This window comes from Leptinotarsa decemlineata, unplaced genomic scaffold (genome assembly GCF_025532065.1).
Source record: "Leptinotarsa decemlineata unplaced genomic scaffold, Ldec_3_MD MMD2_P_RNA_scaffold_12, whole genome shotgun sequence".
In the NCBI taxonomy this organism is placed as follows: Eukaryota; Metazoa; Arthropoda; class Insecta; order Coleoptera; family Chrysomelidae; genus Leptinotarsa; species Leptinotarsa decemlineata.
The window spans coordinates 6,508,855-6,532,624 of NW_027412526.1; the positions used below are offsets into that span (position 1 = coordinate 6,508,855).

The 23,770-nt window shown below is 36.6% G+C and overlaps 1 protein-coding gene across 1 annotated transcript; it reads left to right on the top strand.

The window, feature by feature from the left end:
* The first annotated feature begins 387 nt into the window (after window positions 1-387).
* slou (homeodomain transcription factor slouch) lies at window positions 388-23,104 on the top strand. Its single transcript, XM_074173179.1, has 2 exons — window positions 388-1,064; window positions 17,892-23,104. The coding sequence occupies exons 1-2, from the start codon at window positions 542-544 to the stop codon at window positions 18,389-18,391; spliced, it is 1,023 nt and encodes a 340-aa protein (XP_074029280.1). The 5' UTR covers window positions 388-541; the 3' UTR covers window positions 18,392-23,104.
* Window positions 23,105-23,770: the final 666 nt, after the last annotated feature.

The following is a 23,770-nucleotide window of genomic DNA, read 5'->3' on the forward strand; positions in this document are numbered from 1 at the left end:
TTAGTAGATCCTTAAAATAATTACTCCCTGGAAGAGTCCAGACTCGAGATCTTTCTGATAATGGCTATCACACGCCAAACCCTCTCCAATGAAACCAAATAACAATACAATTCCCTTCTAATTAACCAGGTAGCCATAACATTTTCACCGCTACTAAATTTAAATTGTTTCGTCAACAAACTCCGAATAAGAGCCTTTGTTCCAGAACATTCCCATAATCATGGCTTGCTAATTTCCCAACTCACTTCTTTTGTTATTACAAATCATATTCATAATTACAAAGCAAATAGAACCGCTCTGTCCGCTTTTAAATAGGCCGCGCCCACCGATACAACCCGCCCAATAACCTCCGTCGCTCTCATCTTAATCCGCCAATGGCGCGGCAAGCTCTCCCACCCCGGGATGCTGTTCGCCATTCTGTGATTGTCCCCGACAGATTTCCGCGGGATAGAGTTTAGTTTAGTGTCCCCTCCCGAAGCAGTCTTTACGGGCTGAAAAGCGAGTGGATTAAGTATGTCATAGTGCACGACATTCCATCGGGATGACAATGTTAATGATGGAGCGGGTAACTACCAGCACAGCTCATATCGCGCAGGATATCGCTAACCAGGACAAGGAAAAATCTTCGTCGGAGAGCATCTTCCGGAGAGGAGCCAAGAGGAAACTGGACGACTCCAGAGATGCTGACATGTGCGAGAAATCTGATGAGGAAGACCTCAACGTCGATGTTGAGAACGACGACGCTTTATGTCCGGTAGACTTGACCCGTAGGCAGGACAGCTTCACCTTCGAAGGGTTCCATAAGACTGACTCTAGCAGTGACTTCAACTGTTTTAAAGACGATGTGAAACGCGATGAAAGTGTTTGCAGTGATCGCAGTAGGTCTAGGAGTCCGAGGGATCCGAGCCCTTCGGTTGTGATACACCAAAATAGGCGGTTGGCTTTTTCCGTGGAGAACATTTTGGACCCTAACAAGTTCACGGGGAGGCAGTCTGTTTATAGTGAGGGGATCTGTTGTTGGAAGCCTTTGGACGAGTCGCAAGATTATGATGGAAGTGATACAGGTATGAAACTCAGTAATTTTGTTGAAAAAGTGTTCTGAACCTGTGATTTCTTTTATTTTTCCCTTCACTTCACAAGCTTTGCCTAAATATCTAGTTATTGTGGTGACAGTGATACTACTTTTGTTATTTTCAAAATAATTGATCAAAAACAATTTCGTGTTTTGAGTTTACACTGCTTCTTGATGGAAAAAAATACTGTTGAAGCGAAGCAATAGCTTGAGAAGTGTTATGAGGACTCCGCTCCTTTAGAAACAAAAACTAAACGTTGGTTTGTTGACTTCAAACATGGTTATACAAACACTGATGATGCAGAACGTAGTGAACGTCCAAATGAGGCAGTAACATCAGAAAACATTAAAAAATTTCACAAAATCGTTTTGAATGATCAAAAACAGAAGTTGCGCGTCAGCAAGCTGACATGGTACAGATATTGAAAGAACACGTGTTTGCTTTATATTGCATGAGCATTTGACTATGAGAAAGGTCTGTTTAAAGTGGGTGCCGCGTGAACTCACTGTTGACCATAAACAAGAGCGTCTTGATGATTCTGAGCAGTGCTTGGCCGTGTTTGATCATATCAAACCAGAATTTTGGCATCGATATGTAACAATGGATGAAACACGAATCCATCACTTCACTTCGGAACCGAGACATTTGTCAACTGAGTGTAGAGAAACTGGTGAACCTCGTCCAAAGTGCCCGAAAGCAAAACAATCGGCTAAAAATTTTTATGGCCTAGGTTTTTTGGGATGTACGTGGTGTAATATCCATCCACTATCTTGAGAAGGGAAACACAATGAACTGTGATTATTATGCAGTGTGTAAACGCCAAATGGAATGAGTTCATTATTTCGGTTACGGTAGGTACATATTTTAACAAAATCCCGAAACACGTCAAATAAATTTAAATTATAATTTGACATACTTCAACGGAAAAATGCTACCCCTATTTTCAACCCCCGTCGAATGACAGGTACAACCCCCAATTTTTTTTAAGAGAAGTATGTATGGGTTTGTGATATATCCTTTGAGAGACTTCTTCATTCTCTATTCAAAAATGGTATCGCTTTCAAGTTCAATGCAACAATTAAGATAAAATAAATTAAAATCATGTAGTTACCGAAATTCGATAAACCTATTGCAATATACTCAAAACTTATTTCATGTTGAGGTATTGATAATACGAAAGTGGGGAAAAACCATAAATGTTCTTCTTGGATGTTAATAATTTCTGTGGCAACGTTAGTTTAAAACGCCTTGTCAACTTGTTTTTTATGCACAATTGCTCAAAAACTAGCTTCATCTCTTGTTTCTACTTCAAATCCTATGGATTATTTAAATAATGTAAATATGCCCAACAAATTTCACTTTGAAGACACAAATTTATTAGAGCTGAAAGAAATCTTGCAAGAAAATAAAAACAAAAATGCCACAGGCATTGATGGAATTTCAATAAAAATTTTCAATAACCTTCCCGATTCCGCTTTGAATATACTAGTGATGGCTATAAATAAATCTTTTTCCCTTGGAAATTTCCCTCCGTGTCTAAAAACAGCTCTTGTAATTCCTATTTTCAAAGGTGGTAATGCAGAAGATCCAAATAACTTTACACCTATCTCCATGCTCTCAACATTCTCAAAAATCATAGAAAAAATGGTGAAAAAAAGGGTATTAGCTTTTCTTTATAACAAATGATGCAATATTTTCCTTTCTTGAACATGTATACACACATCTCAACAATGGTGAGGTCGTAGCTGCAGTATTTTGCGATTTCTCCAAAGCTTTTGATTGTGTAAATCATGAACTTCTTTTGAAAAACTTGAACTACTATGGTTTGAGAGGAGTATGTAATGACTGGTTCAGGTCTTACTTAAGTGATAGAAAACAGTTAGTAAGATCAAACGAAAAACTATCACACACGAAGGATATCTTATGGGGCGTACCACAAGGATCAGTACTAGGCCCGATTCTTTTCCTTATTTATGTAAATGACCTGGTGACTCTCTCAATTCAAGGAAGTTTTACCATCTTTGCGGATGACACCACGCTCCTTTGGCATGTAAAAAATACTTCTAATATGAAAATAAATATCTATAGTGATTTAAAAATTGTGAAAAAATGGTGCGACGCAAACTATCTGTGCTTCAATATTAAAAAAACAAACCTACTCACCTTCAGCTATAATATTAACAATGTATACTTGAATGGACAAATTCTTGGGAATAAAAAGCAATCCAAATTCCTGGGAATTAAAATTTGATCAACATATTCCAGCTTTGAATAAAAAATTGGCATCAGGATGGTATGCACTTCGAATAGTTTCAAATGAACTGAGTTCATCCACAACAAAAATGGTATATCATTCCCTGATTGAGTCCCACTTGAGATATGGTGTGGCCTCCTGGAGATTTTGCAGTCAACAACTTTTTCATTCAGTGTTTGTTTTGCAAAAGCGAGCGGTTAGATACTTATGCAAGGTGGGAGTACGTGAGTCATGCAGACCATTATTTTTGAGAGAAAAAATTCTCACTGTTACTTGTATTTTCATACTTGAAACTGTTTGCCTGATTTACAAAAAAGGGAACATGGTTGGAACTCCGGAACCTACAAATTACATAACCCGGCAAGTAACTGAAAATAAAATACATCTTCCTGTTCCAAAAACAAGCCAGATAAAGTATTCTTCAATTTATGAAGGTAAAAATCTGTATAATCACATACCTTACGAAATTAGGAAGGAAAAAAGCTATAAAAAGTTCAGAAATCTTGTTAAAGATGCCCTTGCAACTGAAGCGTACTACAATCTTGATGAATATTACAATGGAACTTTGCTGTGATTCAATATAGGTGTTTTATTTGTTGTTTAATTGACACCTATACTTTAAATAAGTATATTCTCTACTGGGATAAATATTATTTTATTACTATGGCACGTGTTCAAATTATATATATATTTATTATTTACATCTTTTGAAAGGGACTATACAAACTTTTTTGTCCACAATTTGTTAAATTTTATTTTCTATTGTTATATTTTATCTATTAGATATGTGAATTTAGTTCTGCTCAAATTGTGTTTCTGTGTATTTGTGTTTTTGAATTGTTTCTTTTCTCTTATTCTTTGGAGTGCTATATATCCCAGATTTTTCAACAAGCTTTGTCAATAAGATTGTATTTTCTTGGACAATAAAGTATATGTCTATTCTATTTTATTCTATGTTATAACAGTAGTTGCCAGTATTTCAATTTAAGTTTGAAGTTAGTTAACTTCAAGTCTGACAAATGGTTAGATCAACGGAAATGACAAAAAAAACAGTTTTACAAATGACTAGTTATGAAGATGAAACCCGAACACAACAGGAAGCAGCTCGCCTATTTCATGAGAAATTCCCTAATTTACCGTCCATATCTTAAGGAGCAATAAGCAAAATAGAGAAGCAGTTTCGCGAGCTTGGTCATGTGTGGCATATGGAAAAGCAGCTTCCAATGAAATGAGTGATGAACTCAAATTAGATGTAATGCTTGAGCCTGAGGAAAACCCACATACATGAAGTAGGTAGGCATCCACTACATTCAATGTTAGCCATACATCGATAGCATTATTAAAAGAAAACAAAATGCATCCCTATAAAATGTAACTACTCAGGAGCTCATGGAAGACGATTTTCATAGAAGAACCTATTTTTGTGAGCAAATGATGGACATGTTGAATAACAATATCATCCAATTAGAAGACGTTATGTTTTCTGATGAGTGTACTTTGTCTCTTAACGGTCATGCCAATCGGAAAAATTGCCGTTACTGGCCAACGGAAAATCCTCGCTGGATGGAAGAAGAACACACGCAATACCCTTAAAAGGATAATGTTTGGCAGGGATTGTAGGAAACCATATCATTGGCCCCTTATCATTTAGGGCCACTTAAATGGCGATAATTATTTGGCACTACTTTGAAATGATGTTATTTCAAGTTTCGCAAATTTATATTATGATCCAGGAAACCCTCAATTTCTAGTGGCTACGATACGATTTCAACAGGATGGAGCATCACCACTTTAGCAAGTTAATATCCGGCAACACCTCGATACAAGATTTCCCAATCGGTGGATAGGGAGGCGAAGATCGATTGAATGGCCAGCGCGATCACCTGATCTTTCATCATTGAATTTCTTTTTATGGGAATATGTGAAGAGCAATGTGTACAAAACTGAACCTTCAGAATTGAATGACTCAAAAGAATCTGAATAAGAAATAGTTCTTGGCCGAAATCTCAGAACAGAATGAATGAATCGGCTAAGAAATGTGTTCATGTGTTCGAAGTAACTCTCGAAAAATTATTACTGACAAATCGTCGGGTCATTAATGTAGTTAAAAAAACAACCACTTGGGCCAAAATTCCTTGTCTAAATCCATGAAAGTGTTAACAATGAGTACCTACTCGAAACATCCCAAGTGGTGTCTGTCGTTCTAAATATTCATCTGTTTTTCGGCAATAAACTTTCGTTTCGGAAGAAGAGAGCCTTTCAATGATATGCGATGAGAAAATACAAAAATGATAAGTAAAAATCAAAATGAAAGAATTAACGTGAAAACTCAATCAGATGGATATTTTGGAAGACTGCTCAATAACACAGTTATGAAAGGTTAATTTTCTAACAAAAATTTATAATACAAAATAAAAATCAATAAAAAAATTAAATGTTTCTAAACTAAATAGTTGTAGGAAAAGCCCTACAGAGACTAAAATATCTGGAACGAAATTTTGCAAACCAACGTCGAACAGTCCCTTCATGAACAATATCATTGCCAAATGCCTGGTTAATTTTTCATGCTATCTCGGCAGCGCTTTGGTTCAATTTGGATTTGCCAAAAGTCGCTAAACGACATCATATAGTAATATGCTGAAAGCAGGCAAAAAATTGAAAGTTAGAAAAGAATGAACAGCATAAGTGTATTGAGCGTAAAATTATCTATCGATCAGTATAGGGTACGGAGGGGGAATGGCGGTTACTTAAGGAAAACATGGTATATTTTTTCAAATTATTCATTATAATCTAAAATTAAGAAAAGTAACAGAATCCTCAGTTATAAAGTAATCAGCAATTCAACAACAAAAGCATATATCTTTGACTTACTAGTAGTAAAAAAATATTTAAAAAAATACATGTTTGAGCGGCTTTGCCCATGACTTTGGGTAATACCGCTCAGGGTACGGGGCAATGATAACAATTTCATATTTTATTTTTGGACACATTAATCACAGAGGTATTCATCTGTTGAATCCCATCTTGAACATATAGCATGAGCCTACAATCCGCAAATGGTGCAGCGATACTACAACTCGTTATTTTTCCCAAATTCTTCGTGAATAATACATTTGTTATAAATTTGAATCATCATCTTTTTCAATCTCATTGGGTTTCGCAAATTTTTCCTTTTGTTTAACCTCTGAAATAATTTTCATAGGAGTCGTAGTATGTATGGAAGCATGTTGTTTTCGCCTTCTTTAACCTGGCTCAGAAGATGGTGCCATAGTTGGCACCAAAGGCATGAAAGGATACCGGAGTTCTTTGCACATCAACAATTTCTTGGTTACAAGCAACTGCCAAAACAGATCCAGAGCATTGATCCTTATTTGATGGACCTGCCAAAAAATATGTATGTCCTGGAATTATAGCCAGACCATCAGACTGCGCATCTTCAAAATTCTGAACATTTGGGTCTAGGTTTTCAGCGATTTGTTTCGATTCTTGTGCCATCAGCAACGTTGCCAAAAAATCTTAATTAGTGAAAACATTCGGGTTCAATGGGTAAATTCCCGTGGCTCGAATTCAATCGCAGTTTTGTAGTTTGAAGGTCTTCTTCGGTCCAAGCTACTTTAGCGGTGGTCCTGTGACGATTTCTAGGCATATCTACAACAATAAAAATATAAATGGCACTCAGATGAGCGATATAACCCCAAACGGTCGTTTTGTAATAAACTTGAAATAAAAAAAACACACAAAATTGTTGAAAATTGATTGCATTACCATAAAATAGAAAAGCTTTATTGTTAGAATAGTAAAATTGATACTTAAATAAGCATAAGTTTTGGACTTACCGACAAAAAACACCTGAACAAAAATTTGATCAGCGCGACCGCAAATGAAAAAATGCACTTTACTATCCTAAGACGTCTGTTTGCAACGCTGTCTGTTAGAGATCCCTCTAATCACGCTTCACGCAACGTGGTGTGTTGCTTTTGTCCATTTCAATAGAATGACAGAGGTGGGTGCCATTACCCAGTGAATGCTATTCCCTCTTCCTGCCCTATACCATGAAACAGATATGGAGATATGGAGCTACAGAAACACATGACATTAAAACGGACAAAACTTTTGAAACAACCTATTAGAAAATAACATATGTGTCTGGTGGAATCTGATAGATTTTTATTTGTTGTCAACTGAAAAAATTGGAAAACGTTTGAATTCGTCTCTAATTTACTTGAAGTTTTGTACAATGTAGTGAATATTGTCTTCATCATCACTTCTTTCCTTTTGAGGTTCAAATCCCAGTTTTGAGATGAAAACATCCACTAGAGACTTGAATAATAGAATTTTACAACGGTTAAATTTTTCACATTAACTAATAACAGTCATTATTAACGCGTCCCGAAATCCCTGCGACAAACTCAAGAACAATACATCGCAATTAGAAAACCATCTGAGCGCCTGAATAATTCAATAAAGTAGCTGAAATATGAGCACGCAGAGAAAACCGGTAATGGCAAAGCAAAGCGAGCGTTCGTTTTCATAATTAATACATCTGCTTAGAGAAGTAGCTGCAAAACCAAAGGATTAATTACAAAGTTCACGGCTTGCTAACGAGCCCGGAGGCAATTAAACTGAGGCTGTTAATTACATGTCCCGCTTCCGTTATTCTAAGGATGGCATTGTTTCCATCTTGAGACACTGCCGCAGCTCCAGGGTTACTCCTCAGCAACTAACTTGGAACGCTGCAAAGTTGCTCGAGTATTTATGTTGCTGAGGTGTTCTGAATTCGAAATGAACGGAGTTTGTCGGGGATCCGGGACTTTTTGATTATTCGACAGACGGCTGCATTCCTCTCAAATTGGAATAATTGCGACACCTCCAGAATATGAACGGATTTAAATTGTCTAGGGTTGTGAAACAATTGTTCCAAGAGCAACCAGTAAAACTATCAAAAACTAGTTTTCGACCACCCTGTGTCATAGTTCATTGAGAAGGGGGTTCAGATCTCTCGTTTTATTGATTTACATGAAAAGATCCTTCCGTTAGGCGTTTTGAACTTGAATAAAAGTATGTTAGATATCATCGAAATTTTTTTTTCGTTTGGAAAACCTATTGATGCCAGTATGTGTGGAATATATGTGAAAATGTCCGCCATGGCTTGTCTGGATGGATGGCATCTTAAACGTCCAATTCTCCATAATTCTGGCTAAATTTGAACGATGACATGGGTTATGTTGGCTTTGAAGACCGCTGTGGTGTGTGGTTTCTGGTATCTGTAGAGCAAGCAAAATAACGAACGGAAGCAAATGATGTTACATTTTCATATATATTTATTAGATCTAGTTCAGATTCTTTCAGCCACTTTATCCGCTACATGTCTAATTCAGCTTTCACAAAGTCCCATTCTGAATATTTTTTATGGAGCTCAAAGGACTTTTCTAGATATTTACTATTGGTTTGTTCTTTGCAACACACAGAAGGAATTGAAATGTTGAGAGATAATAATGTGGCTTTATGATTTTGGAATCATCTTACGTGAGATGACCATGCCCTCAAATAGTTCGTGCAGAATATCCAATGTGGCATGTGTTATGTGGCATGTAGCGCCGTCCTGTTGAAACCATATGTCGTTGGTGTCTAGATTATCCAATTCAAGACAAAAGAAGTTGGTAATCATTGACCTATTGTGCTCGCCGTTGATAGTGATGGCCTCGCTAATGTCGTTCTCGAAAAATATGGACCGCCAATTCAAAATCCATACCAAGCAGTGACTCTTTCGTGATACATATAACGCTTTCGAATCTTATGTGAATTGGTATCGTTCCAAATTCGACGATCTTCATTATTTCCATACCCATTCATACAGGAAATGATAAAAAGTTTGGTTCAATTACCAACTGCTTCAGAGCGAACATTCAACGATTACACGTCGTTGTCTATGGTAGTTTACCTTAAGTTTCTGGGTCAGTTGAATTCTGTATGGGTGCAGGCTCAATTCACGAGGCAAAATTAGCTATAAATTGTGGTCAGTGAAAGGCCGAGTTCTTGTGAGCGACGTGATATCGACTGCCTCAGATTATCCTGCACACTCTCACAGACAGTGACGATATTTTGAGCAGATCTTGCGTTTCGTTGACGTACGGATGTTGGTCGATCGTTTACTGAACCAATGGACTTAAATTTATCTACTAAATTTCAAATTGTCTTCAAATTCAAATTTATTGCATTCATATCCTATTAACAGTAATGAAATCATGTAAGTCCAAGTTCACAAATTAAATTGTGTCTGATGACTATGTACAATTAAAATGACAAACAAAAATAATGATTGAAAAAAGATTACATACTTGAATGTTATGAAACATCGAGTCAAAAACCGAATTCGAATCGGGTATTTCAGTAATGCATACTTCACCGCCTGTGAGAAATCACAAGACCATCACAAAGATAAAGCAAAATATGAAGAAGCCTGAGAAGGTCAGTACTGGAAGTTACTAACCACAAAAAAGTTCGAATTCACGGAGGGAGTAAAAGCATCCTTCGGTCAGTACTTTCTTTAATTTGCGTATGAAGATATCTGGACGTTTGATCTCTCTCAATTCGAGGGGCAGAATGTTGAATAGACGTATTTCAGTATCAACTGGTGCTTTTTTTCGCATGGAGGTACAAAATTTTCTTCGGTAAAATATTTCTTTTGTTTCTGATGTTATATGTGAATATCGCAATGCCTTTCAATGCCCTTTAGGTTCTGTGAGTCAACAGTTTTAATACATAAATAGAGGGCACCGTCAAAATTTTATTACTTTTGAAAGTGTTTCTGTATGATGTTCTATAAGATAAGCAGAAAATACGTCTAACAGCTTGGAACAGCTTGCCACAAACTACATCGACATGCGAGTTCCTTGATAAGTTGCAGTCAAATTGTGTTCCTAAGAACTTCACCATTATGGATGGCTCAATTGACACTCCTTCAAATGAGAGCGGTAAATGCAAAGGTGTTTGTTATGAAACTCCATATATTCCGTCTTATTATGAATAATCATAAGTCTATTTTCAAAGCACCAGTCTTATTAGGATTATGTTAAACCTTTTCGGTTAGTCTTTCAGATGAAGTATATGACACAGTAATGCAAGAATCATCTGCATACATAAGCACCCTCAATTGAGATATGTGAATGGGAAGGTCGTTAATGAAAATGAGGAAAATTAGAGGACCGAGTACGCTTCCTTGAGTATACCAATATCTGTTTCAAATTCCTCTGAGATGACGTCATCAATCTTGACAATGAACTTTCTTCGTTCGAGGAAGGACACGATCCACTCATTGATGTCACTATTATGGCGACCGTAGAATGGGCGAGGCGGGCATTGCCCGAACAGAACACCCATTTTGATAATACAATTTTATTATTTGCATTTGTTGTTGAAGACTATATCCGTCCAACAGATGTTGCTTCAACAGGATAGCCTTTATCAATTGTCAAAATTCTAAAGTTCCTGTTGGAAGACTCTACATTTATCGACCGTCAATATTACTATCACTATGTTGAATACAGCTACCATCAAGCTCTTTGTTTCCAAAGGAGTAAATAGGTTTCCAACTCAGTGATTGGATTAACATTTATTGATACCCAAACTTAATAAACATTCAATGAATGCACAAGATTCTTCATCCCAACGATTTCAAAAAAAAATTATCAATATTATGGAGAACTTTACTTTGAACAAGATATGAATTGATGTCGTTGACATCATGTTTCAACCACTACTCTCTGAAACTGATCAGGGCAAGTTTTCAACCCAAAAGGCAATCGTAAAAACTGATTGTAAGGTCTTGAGGAAATAATCTGAACCAGTATAGTTTTTTGTTCATTTATGTCTATGATTATCTAACAGTCTGAATTGTTGAAAATGGATTATTTGGCATAGTTCGGTAGTTATTTGGGTACATGAAACAAAAAACTTCAACGACTGTTTGAGAAACATACAGTCGTTGGAGGCATAATAAAATTTGAACGAGGTATCATTATTATCCAATTCATTATTCAAAAAACCTGTGTTATATTACTCAGTGTATCTACGAGAATAAATGTCCATACTCGAACAGATAAATTTCTGTCATAGATATGAGCACTGCAGAAATGGCATTCAACCCATTTAAATGGGGATGGAAATAGCTCTATATCAGGCATTACTCCATTCAACCCAGCTTTCTCATTAACTATTCCTGCCGAATCAAATCGCTTGTATCCAATTAGCTCGAAAACGTCGATTGATTTAACAAATACAGGGTGATTCAGTGATGCTTAAATTCAATGTATACAACTTTCTTCCATTCAGAAAAATATTGCAAACAATTATCGACGCCTGGCAAAATAATGAAAGCGTGAAAGAAGAACAAAATATATCTTCAATTATAAGCAGAAAAAATTGTGGAAAACTCTGAAGAGATTCAATTTCTGTTGGTAAAAACAAATCGGAAAATATTTCTCAATCGACAATGATGAATTCGTTTGCTGGCGAGTTTCGACGTATAGAGATTAGTTTCAGTTGATACCTCAAGAAGAGTACTTTAACCACACACTGAAGATGACTGCCGCAGTTGCAGTTGAAACGTTTAGAGATTGTAACCAAAGAAAACCACGGCGAAACCTGAAAACCAACCAGAATATTTCGACATAGGTACTGAAAAAAGTTCATATCGAACATAATCAAAATAATGGTCTACCAGATTCTGGAAAAGGAAAGCAACTGATCCTTACTCATATTAGAAGAGTTGATAGTTTTGCTGAGGGCGCTTTATTGATGTTTAAACATTCTGGCGACTACCATGAATGAATAGTAATCGCCATGTGTTCCGACGATAACCATGAAGACATGAATAGTTGGAAGAAAATCAGCTAATTCATGGGGAAGAGCGGATATCTTCAAATGTCTATAGTATGTTCAAATAAAGCCCGAAATATGTAGTCGACTAGATGGCTCAGGAACGAAATATTATTCTGCATCCTTATCATTGCAAACTCAATCACATTGAACTCGTTGGGCTCAAGTGAATGGTTTCATTGCAACAAAAAACGATAAAAGTTAACCATTTATTTGAGAATGTTGACAAACTTTCAATCATAGCATTTGAGGAAGATGCATAGGATTCATCTGATGATAAAACACCATAATGTTTGTTAATACCTAATAGCATGAATAGCATGGACCCGCTAAAGTATCATAAATCCGCCTTTGCCAGCTGTGGCAAATCATAAAGAAATCACAACTCTGGTATAGTTCTGCATTCACGATGAGCATCAATTTCTTTTACCTATTGGGAAACAGAATATGAATCATTTGTGTGGAAGATACTTTCCTTGTTCTGTAGGTTCTTCTACCTATCGTTTCACCTACAGTAAAAATCGCACAATATTAATAAGAATAATAATAATTCTGTTCATTCTCATGTGTAGATAAAACAACTGCCAACAAATCTGGCAAATAGCTTAGTCTATTTCTACTCTCTGCATACCTTTTATGAACTTGTTGTAGTATATCAGTAACCAGTAGAAACTTGTCATTGTATATCTTACTTCCTGATTATATTCGATTTTAGGGTATGGTTTCAACTAGTTGCATATATCGCTATGTTGTAGCATATCAGTCACCAGATTGAATTTTTCATTGTGAATCTGGCTTCCTGATCATAATGAATCAGAGGGCTCCGAAGCTTAGATATTGGGCTATGGTTTCAACTAGTTGTTGAAACATATATTGCTATGTCGTAGCATATATAATGCATATGTTGTAATATATCATTAACCAGTAATACCGTTCCATTGTAAATCTTGTTTCCTGATCATATTTGATTGTTCGGTTCAAAGAGTAACCAAAGAGGGCTTCACAAAATAATTAGATTTTGGGCTATAGTTTCAACTAATTGTTCTAGCATTTATTGCTATGTTGTAGAATATATATGCATATATTACAGTACATCACTAACCAATATGAACTTTCCATTGTTAATCTTGTTTCCTGATCATATTTGATTGTTCGTCATAGCATATGTCATAGCATATATATTGCATATGTTGTATCATATCAGTAACCAGTATGAATTATTCATTGTGAGTCTTGCTTCCTGATCAAAAAGTAACCAAAGAGACCACAAACTTAGATATTGGGCTATGGTTTCAAATAGTTGTTGTAGCATATATTTCTATGTCGTAGCAAATATATTGCATATGTTGTAGCATATCAGTAAGCAGTATGAATTTTTCAATGTGAATCTTGCTTCCTGTTATATTCTATTCTTCAGTTCAAAATTCAACCGAAAAGTGCTCAGCAAGATTGATTTTGGGCATGGTTTCAACTAGTTCTAGCATATTCTGCTATGTTGAAGCATATATATGGCAAATGTTTCAGCACATCAGTAACAAGTATATTCTTTTCATTGTAAATCTTGTTTTTCGCTCATATTAAACTGTTCTGTTCAAAAAGTAAACAAAGAGGGTCCACTAGAATAGATTTTGAGCTATGAGGCTATGGTGTCAAGTAGTTGAAACTGACGAAGCTGCATAAAAAGTAATTCATCATTAATATCCATGAATTGTCCATGCAGCCTTATCCGTGGGATGGTTAAAAGTCTTGCACAGCTCTCCAGTATGTTAAGTTGCAGTATTTTTTCAGTTGCTAGTCAATTTTCGATGAAATAGTGTACTGTTATTATCATGTTTTCATATCTTCTCAGTGAATAATCTTAGGGAACAATGTAGTTGGTAACAGAAATTAGATTATGCTTTACTAGGGCCAAGGGGGTTTTTCAAGTTCTTCTTATAAGTTTGGTTGCTGAAGAATAATATTCTATGAAATTTCTATCCAATCTGAACTATTTCGGAAGTGTGGAAGTTATCGGAGAAAGAAAACTGCAACATGACAATCAACTATTTTTCTCATAAGGTTACTAGTACTGGAAAATCGGGCACTGCCTTAATCGAATTACCCTGTTTCTGTTTCGTTTATTATTATCAATTCACCAGCAGGGATATTGCGACGCTTAATCCCGATAAATCGTAGGCGGCGTTACGGTTGACAGTAGCGCCACCACAGTGCATTGTTTTAGCGGTGAGCAGGCAAATGAATGCGGTTAACACGTTTGTCGCTTGTTACGTATTGATTTCACAAGCTCCCGTGATGTTCTCGAATTACCGACGCTTAATCATAGTGAGCCCGGATTTGCCAATAATCGGGCAAGAGAGACACTCTGAGTTTCGGTATGGCCAAATTCACGAGTTGGAATGATGTTTATGTTCGTTTATCATACCATTGTTAATTTTTTTTTCGATGTTTTCTGTGATTTTTTCCTGGAGAATCACAATTTACATCTACATTGGAATTGAGGAAGTCCAAAAAAAGTTCATGGAAGATTCAAAATGCAGCAATTCAGTGGATGATACAAAAGAGCTGTTTTTTTAACATTTATAAGAAGAATACAACCTTCAGGATGGGATAATTCCCAGTTCAAATAATATACTGGTATGAACAGAAAACAATTGAATACTAGTACTACATTTAGATATATTAGGAAATATATTATATATTCCAACATCGTCTTGTTAGTACTGTTAGTATCTCGTTGAGAAAATATCCCAATCCCTTGACAACAAGGAGATTGCGGTTGCTGTATTTCTTGATTTTGAAGGAGCATTTGACAATGCACTACCTAAATCTATAGGATTGTCTCTGGCTAGGAAGGGTATAGAATCGACCATAACTGGGTGGATCTATGCCATGTTAGTAAATAGAACTGCAACTACGACTTTTCAAGGCGAGGCTATCAGAGGCTGCCTCAAGGTGATGTACTATCTCCTAGTTGATAGTCTGCTTGATGCCCTCGACAGAAAAGTCGATCTGCAAGATTATGCAGATGACCATCCTGGCAAGGTCCACGTCGGGAAGGGTAGCTTGTAATATCTTCCAAAGCGCGTTGGACGTTGTTCACAGTTAGTGCCTGAGGAAGCAGATGTCTGTCAACCCCAGCAAAACTATGTTAATTCCCTTCACCAAGAGGAGAAAATTGGATGATCTAACGCCACTTTCCCTCAATGGTGTGGTCATTCCATTTGGAATAGAGGTGAAATATCTTGGCATTGTCCATGATGAAAGACTCACCTGGAATGCTCAGTTGGAAAAAGTTTTACACAAAGCCAGACTGTCTTTATGGACATGTCGAAGGATTCGTGGTAAAACTTGGGGTTCAGATTCCAAACAAATCCATTGGATTTATATGATGATTGTCAGACCAATGATCACTTATAGTACAATTGCTTGGTGGCCGAAGGCTTTACAGAAAACGGCCCAAGCGAAGCTCTCTGGATTACAGAGACAGGCTTGTCTGGCTATCAGTGGTGCCATCAGAACCACAACATCAGCGGCCATGGAGATCCTTCTAGATCTATCATCTTTCCACATTTTTCTGGAGAGAGAGGCTAGATGGACTGCATACAGACTTGTGCACATTGCCAATTGCACAAATCAATTCAATGCAGAGTGCAACAGACTGTTGGTTGACATTGGAAATCACAGCATTCTGGAAATGTCCTCATAAATGGAGAAATGTCTCAATAAATACAATAAATATGGCTTCTTCTCAACTTATTTCCTATAATAATCAACTCAATTACCTCAGAAACCATATAATTATTTTTATTATTTCTTCAAGAACATCACCAGCAACCATCAGCTATCAATAATCAACTGAATCCACACATTAAGCGATATCCATAAGCTATTATACGAAAAAGGTTTTGGGCATCCTTATCTTAGTCTCGAAAGTAATTTGAGAATGTTCAAGCTCATGACAAAAGACAGTCAAATATTTGGAGATGATAGTTATCCAAAACTACGTTATTTGAATACATTTTCAAAACATCATTTCAAAAATGGAAAATCCAATTATTTTTCTCATATTATATCATTATAATAACGGATTATCAATAATAACTCACCAGTCATATTTTTTATATATTAATAATAATAATAATAATAATATGTCTTTATTCACACTTAATTATAATACGATAATACAAAATAGTGTGTAAGGGCGGGGGTCTTCCAACAGGAACTTCCGAACTTTGACAATTGCTAACGGCCATCTCATTGAAGCTACATCTATCTAATTAGTTGTCATTTATTCAGTCTGTTTTGCCAAATCACCATGGACGCATATAGCATTCAACAACACTTGCAGATAATAATATTTTTTCATTAAAATAGGTGTTCAGTTCGGGCAACGTACCGCGCACTTCGTCCATTTTAGGGTCGCCATAATCGTCCTACTGAGAGGAATATTCGCAATTTGGTCAATAAAATTGAATCCACTTATTCAGTAAACGATCCACCGACACCCATACGTCAACGTACGTCAAGAAGATCTGCCGAAAACATCTCCGCTATCTGTGAGAGTGTGCAGGAGAATCCGAGGCAGTTGAATTTACGCAGCTCAGAAAAACTTCTGGATAAATGTGTACGTGAACAAACAAAATTGTCGAATTTGGGACGATACCAATCCACATGAGATCCAAGAGCGTTCAATGCATCCCGAAAATTGGATGATCTGGATACCAACGACATGTGGTTTCAACAGGATGGCGCTACGTGCCACACAGCTCATGCCATATTGGATAATCTGCACGAGCCATTTGAAGACATGGTCATCTCATGTAGAGGTGATGTAAACTAACCACCAAGATCGTGTGATTTGACCCCGCTGGACTTTTTCCTGCGGAGTTTTCTCAATTCGCAGATGTATGAGAATAAGCCACAAACCACAGCGGTCTTTAAAGCCAACATAACCCATGCCATCGGTCAAATTCAGCCTGATTTATGACTCAGAGTCCTAGAAAATTGGACATTCGAAGGATGTTATATTCCTCACATAATGGTATAAATAGGTCTTACAAACAAAAAAAATATGTTGATTATACCTCACATGCACTTTGTTTTATTTTGAATTGAAAGATAGGAAGCGCTTGATGAAATACCCTGTATATAATATGAATATAGTGGGGGTGGTGACGTAAGAGAATGCAACGATAGATTTCTGTTGTTTTCTGTGTATATTTTTTAAGATGGTAATTTTCACCATACTCAAAATTTCCGTCATATTTTGTATGTACTTTCTGGGACATAAATATGATTCAAATCATGTTATATTCACACAACAACCCTAATGAAACTCATTATGAAAACGAAATTTTGATGCTGTCTATCATATTCAGGAAAATAGATAATTCTTTCACTCATATAAAAAAATATATGTGACATCTGATATTTTCGATTTTTTTCAACAATATTTGGTAGTGCTCCTAATGTGTGTTCTATATGATAAGTCTTGAAATTTCTAAAGTCATCAACCACTATAGTCATTACTTCGTATTCTGTTTGAACTGTGTTTTCAACAACCCGAGCCACAACTATTCACATTTTTGTCAATCGTGAATCTCGCGAGTAGAATATGTCGTCCTAAACAAATCCCATATCATTTTCCGTATTCCAGAAAAGTAACTGAAGTAAAATATCGTTTCCAGGTAAAGACCATCAATCCGATGATGACGATGACATGCACAGCGACATCAGCGACGACTCCAAGGACCCCTCGAAGAAGAAAAAAGGCGATTCCAAGTCCCAAAACGCTGGCAAACCACGAAGAGCCCGAACAGCGTTCACATACGAGCAGCTAGTAGCTCTGGAAAACAAATTCAAAACAACGAGGTACCTCAGCGTCTGCGAAAGGCTCAACCTGGCCATCAGCCTCAGCCTGACGGAGACCCAGGTGAAGATCTGGTTCCAGAACAGGAGGACCAAGTGGAAGAAGCAGAACCCAGGGATGGACGTAAACTCCCCTACGGTGCCTCCTCCAAGTGTGGGATCTGGGGGAGGGTTTCCTGGTTTCCACCACACTCACAATGGGTTGCTTTACTCGCACCACGTGCCGTACGGTGGTGTTTATCCGATTCAAGCGACTAGTTCTGGAAGTTACGCACCGTATTTCCATTTGGCGAATCACGGGCATAGTCTGGGATCTTGAGATTAAGAGTTGCGTTAAGTGATGTGAGGGTGGAATGTGAAGAGGGAGGATTATAGTTGAGAATCGTTTGAGAGCGTACACATGCATTTCATCATTTTTTGGAATAGAAACAGGTTTTTTAAATACAGTTGTAAATACCACCAAAATTTTTCTTTGGACATTTTTGCGATTCTAACACTTTTTATGAACCAATCTGAAAGTCACTGTGTTCAGGGGAACATTTATTATTACGTTTTTGTGGACCAATGAACGTTTTCATTCAGTTCAACGTTTCTATGTATATTCGGGTAGAGTTATTTATTTATTTGAATCAGATGAACCCATATCATTTTGCGAAGACTTTTTATACCATATTTCACTGGATTTTGACACGGGGTTTCATTGGCTGAATTCAATTGAGTGTAACAAACATCACCCTAGACAATATTTCTTTGAGGAATCATTACCTGTATCATAAATTATTAGCCAATCACTGAACAACTGAACTTTTGTTGAATTGAAAGTTCGTCTTTTCTCACAACTCACTCTTCTCAGGTGATTGGGATTCATTTGGCACTCTTTTCATTGTCTATAATATTCTAGCTCTTTTTGTTCAAGTCAAGCTTAGATTTTTCTGTTTTTGTCTTCCAAATTCTTTCCATCGTTATCGCTCTATATTTTCAATTATTAGTTGTATTCCTTTGTTATTTTTTGTAATATTTCACTTTCATTTTCGTGTTTCCCTGTCTTCAAGGAATGTACTGGTATTCATTATCTATTGCCTAGCAAATATTTGGTGTAGTTTCTCACTATATTCGTCCAATCTATATCTACTTTTCCATCAATTGTGATTTCATCAAGACAACATAGATAGTTTTTCTTTTTTTTTATATTTCATATCCTCCAATATGTGTATAACATGGATTGAACCAGTGAAATGCTTTAGCATTGTCCATGCTGATTTTTCATCAGCTAGATTTTTCTAATACCCATGAAAGTTGCTGAAATGGCAAACTTTTCCTTGGTGAAAGTTAAAAGTTCGAACATCCACTGTTTCAGAAAGTGTTAACAGATGAGAAATCTATGAAAGTGAAAATGAATTGGAAATGATTGATTGAAAGTAAAAATTACGGGACTGAAATGAAATCAGTTACAGATATGAATCGAATCGATTTGATTTTCATCGTAAAATTCCACTAGAAGCTTCTGTTCTGTCTATAGTTGATGCAAAAACCAGAATAGCTTGATGTCATCAGGTGAAATTATCTTTGAAATGTCTGAACTCAATACTCAAGATTTGTAACACCATATTGAAGTCAAGTATTTCAAGCCCACTAGAGGTGGACACTTAGAGTATCTGTATCTGTAGAGTAGGGAAGGATAATTTTATCATCTACCGAGGCTTTGGCTAAATCTTGGTGACACTCTAGTACTAGCCCTGTTCAAGGCTAATAGGGCTTGTCTGCTATCAGTGCAGATTGTTATGTTTTTGCCGGAAATTCCTTTTCTGGTTATTTCTTCTGTGTAGACTGAGATTGCAGCCAGTTCTGTTTGGACCACGCTGGTATTTTTCCCCATTTTCCACTCAATCCTAAGGCTAAGTGATCTGGAGTACATTCCACATCCTGAGCCTTCTTTGGTTTTTGAGCCGTCTGTATATATGCGTATTGCATTTATAGTATCTGACTCTGTGGTGTACTTTTTTATTTGTATTTTGCAGGGTTTACTGAACACAAAACTGGGTTCAATTGCATCACTGGTTGCCTGCAGTAGAGGTTGCGCAGTAAGCGCACTTTCAAACCATCTGACACCGATCACATATATAGGCATCTAAACATTCTGAAAGGTCAGCACCGGCTTCATGAGCTCACCCTTGGTAGCTATAGTACTGAATGCAGTCCCTGTCGTCATGCAAGCACACAATGCAAATAGTTTTTTCTGTTTGAGACAATTCAATTGATAGCTGCTTTTTCTTAGCTGTCCTTCATCTTTGTCCTTGACGTTTACTCCTTTGGCATGCTTCCCCTCCTCTTATTTGGCTTTTGTGCCTCTGCTGTGTTCCGCTACTCCTATTGAAGTTCAAAAGTTAGTTTTCATATATTTTCCTTTTCAGAGTTTTCCTCATTCTCTTCGTCTTCGACAGCAATTTTTTAGGGGATGACGTTAAAATTCCACTTCTTACGCATTTCCTCTTTAGAGCAGCTGATCGCTTTTTTGCAGTATCTGGTAAAGCTGATAATTTATGGTTTGGATCAAAACCAATCGACGGCCTGGAAATGCTGAGTCTTATTTCGTTCAAAGAATCTTGAGGCCCTGTAGACTCTTTAATATCTGGACCAAAGCTAATCCATAGCTTGGGTAAGGTTAGGTTAGGTTGAAAGTGAGTGGGTCTATTCGACCCTCCACCGCAACCCGCAAGGATTCATTGTGGCTCATACCTATTCACACTCGACCAAATAAACCAATCTTCGTAACGGAGCCGATTAGTTTGTATGGTGAACAGTCTTTCAGGTCAGATGGTGAGAGTACGGATCTGCCAAATTCAAAAACTAATCCAATCAGTCTGAAAACTGTTTGGTTCCAAGCTTCGAAGGGTTAAAGAATGCCTTATAGTGACCTTATCCTGGAAAATTTTGCCAGGTGTGTTTACATCTTCTTGTCATCCAGCTGTTCAATGTTTGTTTGACAAAGCGATGCTAATGACAGGTTCTGGTCCGATGAAGCTGCTTGCAGCATCCTCTTTTGCAAGGGAGTCAGCAGCCTTGCAGAAGAAGACGTTTTCCAACCTGATTTCTCAGATGTTACTGCACTTGAATGTAAACAGTAAAATTGGAGATTTTAAACAGTAAACATTAAAATAAAGATATTTTACAATAGGATGTTATATAGGATGTTATTTCGTTTTGTCAGTTACTTGGGACAGGAGTTTACATGCCACATAAATAATCCTGCTCAATAATGAGTGCCAAGAACCTGATTTTTCAACCTTCTCTACTCATAAGGCTTATTATTTCGTATGTGGAACACTGAAGATGACCCATCGATTCTCTTGCGAATTGAAACAGTGCTTTCTGCTTTTTCCAAATCAGCGACAGATACAGAACCTTGTCCGCTGTAATCCGTAGTGTTTGAGGTAGTTCCTGGTTCTTCTAACGGAATATTGGTCATGTCGTTTGCCAAGTAATTCAGATCCTATCAAATGGGTAGGTATCTGAGAATAAGTAAGCATAGGCAAGAACTGGGATTACATCATTCCTTGCATATTCAAAGTTGGCCTCCCTGGGGTCTATTTCAATGCCAAAAACCAAGGGATGTATGCAATTTGACTTCAAAGAAGAATTAAAAGTAATTATGACTGTGGTGGGTGTCATTGAAGTCGATATATCTGAATCTGTATCTGTAGAGTAGGGAGGGTGAGTGTAGGCGCACAGCACTTAAGCCACATGTGACCCATTGTACATTCTCCCAAGGAGTTGTCCTCCTAGATCATCGTCCATCCTGTCATTTCCAAGAAGGTGGACAGGCCACTAGGAGACATCTTTATATCGGCAGGTGTAGGTCAAGACTCGCCGAACACACACTCTCTTATTGACGATAACTCCGAGCACTCGCATAAGACATGCCTGACAGTTTCATCTTCTTGTTCACACATCCTGCATAGAGGTGTGTCTACTAGCAATATATTATAGATTCTACTGTCAGGCGTAGATTTTTGCTGGTCATCGCCAGATATTTCTTCGGCGCCAGCTTCCCAGGGTGATTCTGGCAAGATGCATCCTTTTTCCCGTAGTGCTGAGATAACTGTTCCAAAAATATAATGTACCAATGTGCACGACTTCTTTGAAATCATCCATGTCAGGTGTTTTCAATACAACGTAGTTGCTCAACAAAAACTTTTTTGTTGGAATAATTTGTGACCGGCTCTTTCAAACCAGTCATTTAGACCATCCCAAACCCTTTCAATCTAGACGAAACATTCATTATATTTTCCTCCTCACTCTGATATACTGCAAGAGTCTTTCCAAAATGTGAAACGATAAAGTGGATTTCTGAAGAAAGTAGTGAAATTTGAATATTCGAAATTGAAGTCAGATGAAATTTCTTTCTGTAGGCATACACATGGTCATCAACAGTTGATATGGAGTTCAATGGTTTTATATACTCAAAATTATTGTAATTTATTTCATGTGTACAATGCGTCAAATTTTTTCTCAACTGAAAATCCTCTTCCTAGTTAATCCACCACTGGAAATGTTGAAAAATGTGCCATATTATTGTAAATATACCAATGCAATATAGTGACCTAGAATTTTGGTAGACAAAAAGACAACTGGGTTGTGTGCAAATATTATGACTATGAACGGGTCAATGAAATACATCTTATGAGGAAAAATTTCCAGAATGGATTTTCATTCCAATTGAAATCGTCGTTTCCAAAAATCTGTAAATATTGGGCATTTTTATATTTGTTGGTTTCATATATTCATGAAAGAAATCATTGTTGAAGAAGAGGCTGCCTTTATTATAGTCATTTTTTGGAAAGCTTAAGAGGCAAGAAACATGGATGTGACAAAACAAAACTTCACAAACCTCATTTTTTGTTGAATAAAAGTTGACCCGTTCATGGCTGTTGTATAATAGTGACAAACATTGAAATTGAAACGTACTGTTAAAAAACTGTATTTATTAATGTAAATGAAAATATTTGTAAATAAATTAGAAATGAGTAGTCTAGTTGAATACTTTTATTTCTCCCACCTCCCTTTGGTCACCCAAATAATAATAATAATAATGATAAATGTCTTCATTGTTTACAACTAATAAGGTTCTTAATGAACACTATACAAGGTGTAACTGAATAAGTGTAAAACATTTAAGGAGGTGATTCCTCATCGAAGAAAAGATACGATCTTTCATATAAAGAAACTTCATTGGAGCATCCCTTGTTAAGATACAGTCCCTTAAAGGGGGTACATAAAATTTGTATAATAATTTTTTTCACAAGCACTGAAAAAGTTACAATATTAAAATTAACCTGACGTTTTGTACTACCAAAAAGACACTTAGCCAGTAATTTTTTTGGTTTACCCCATGGTTGTAAGGGGTGGAAAACGCAACCCCTGAAATTTATTTCCATTGTAACTTTTTGTTTAATTATTTGTTTACCATTTAAAAATGTATTTCCAATAGCATGTCTCATTCTAAACAAAGGATGGCTATCTCTTGAGTTTTTTGCCCATAATAAACCAGTTCGCAGCAAAAATATATTTTTCTGATAAATACAGAGATACATCGTCATAAATGCGAACTGGATTTATTGTTATTTTGTAGTTAGTACCTGCATTAAATGATTAAAGGGTAATAAACAAAACTAATTTATTATCAACAAAACACACAACA

Coding starts and splice junctions, on each gene's coding strand:
- slou (XM_074173179.1), top strand. CDS start 542: ATGACAATGTTAATGATGGAGCGGGTAACTACCAGCACAGCTCATATC. Junction 1,065..17,891: donor TTATGATGGAAGTGATACAG/GTATGAAACTCA, acceptor TATCGTTTCCAG/GTAAAGACCATCAATCCGAT.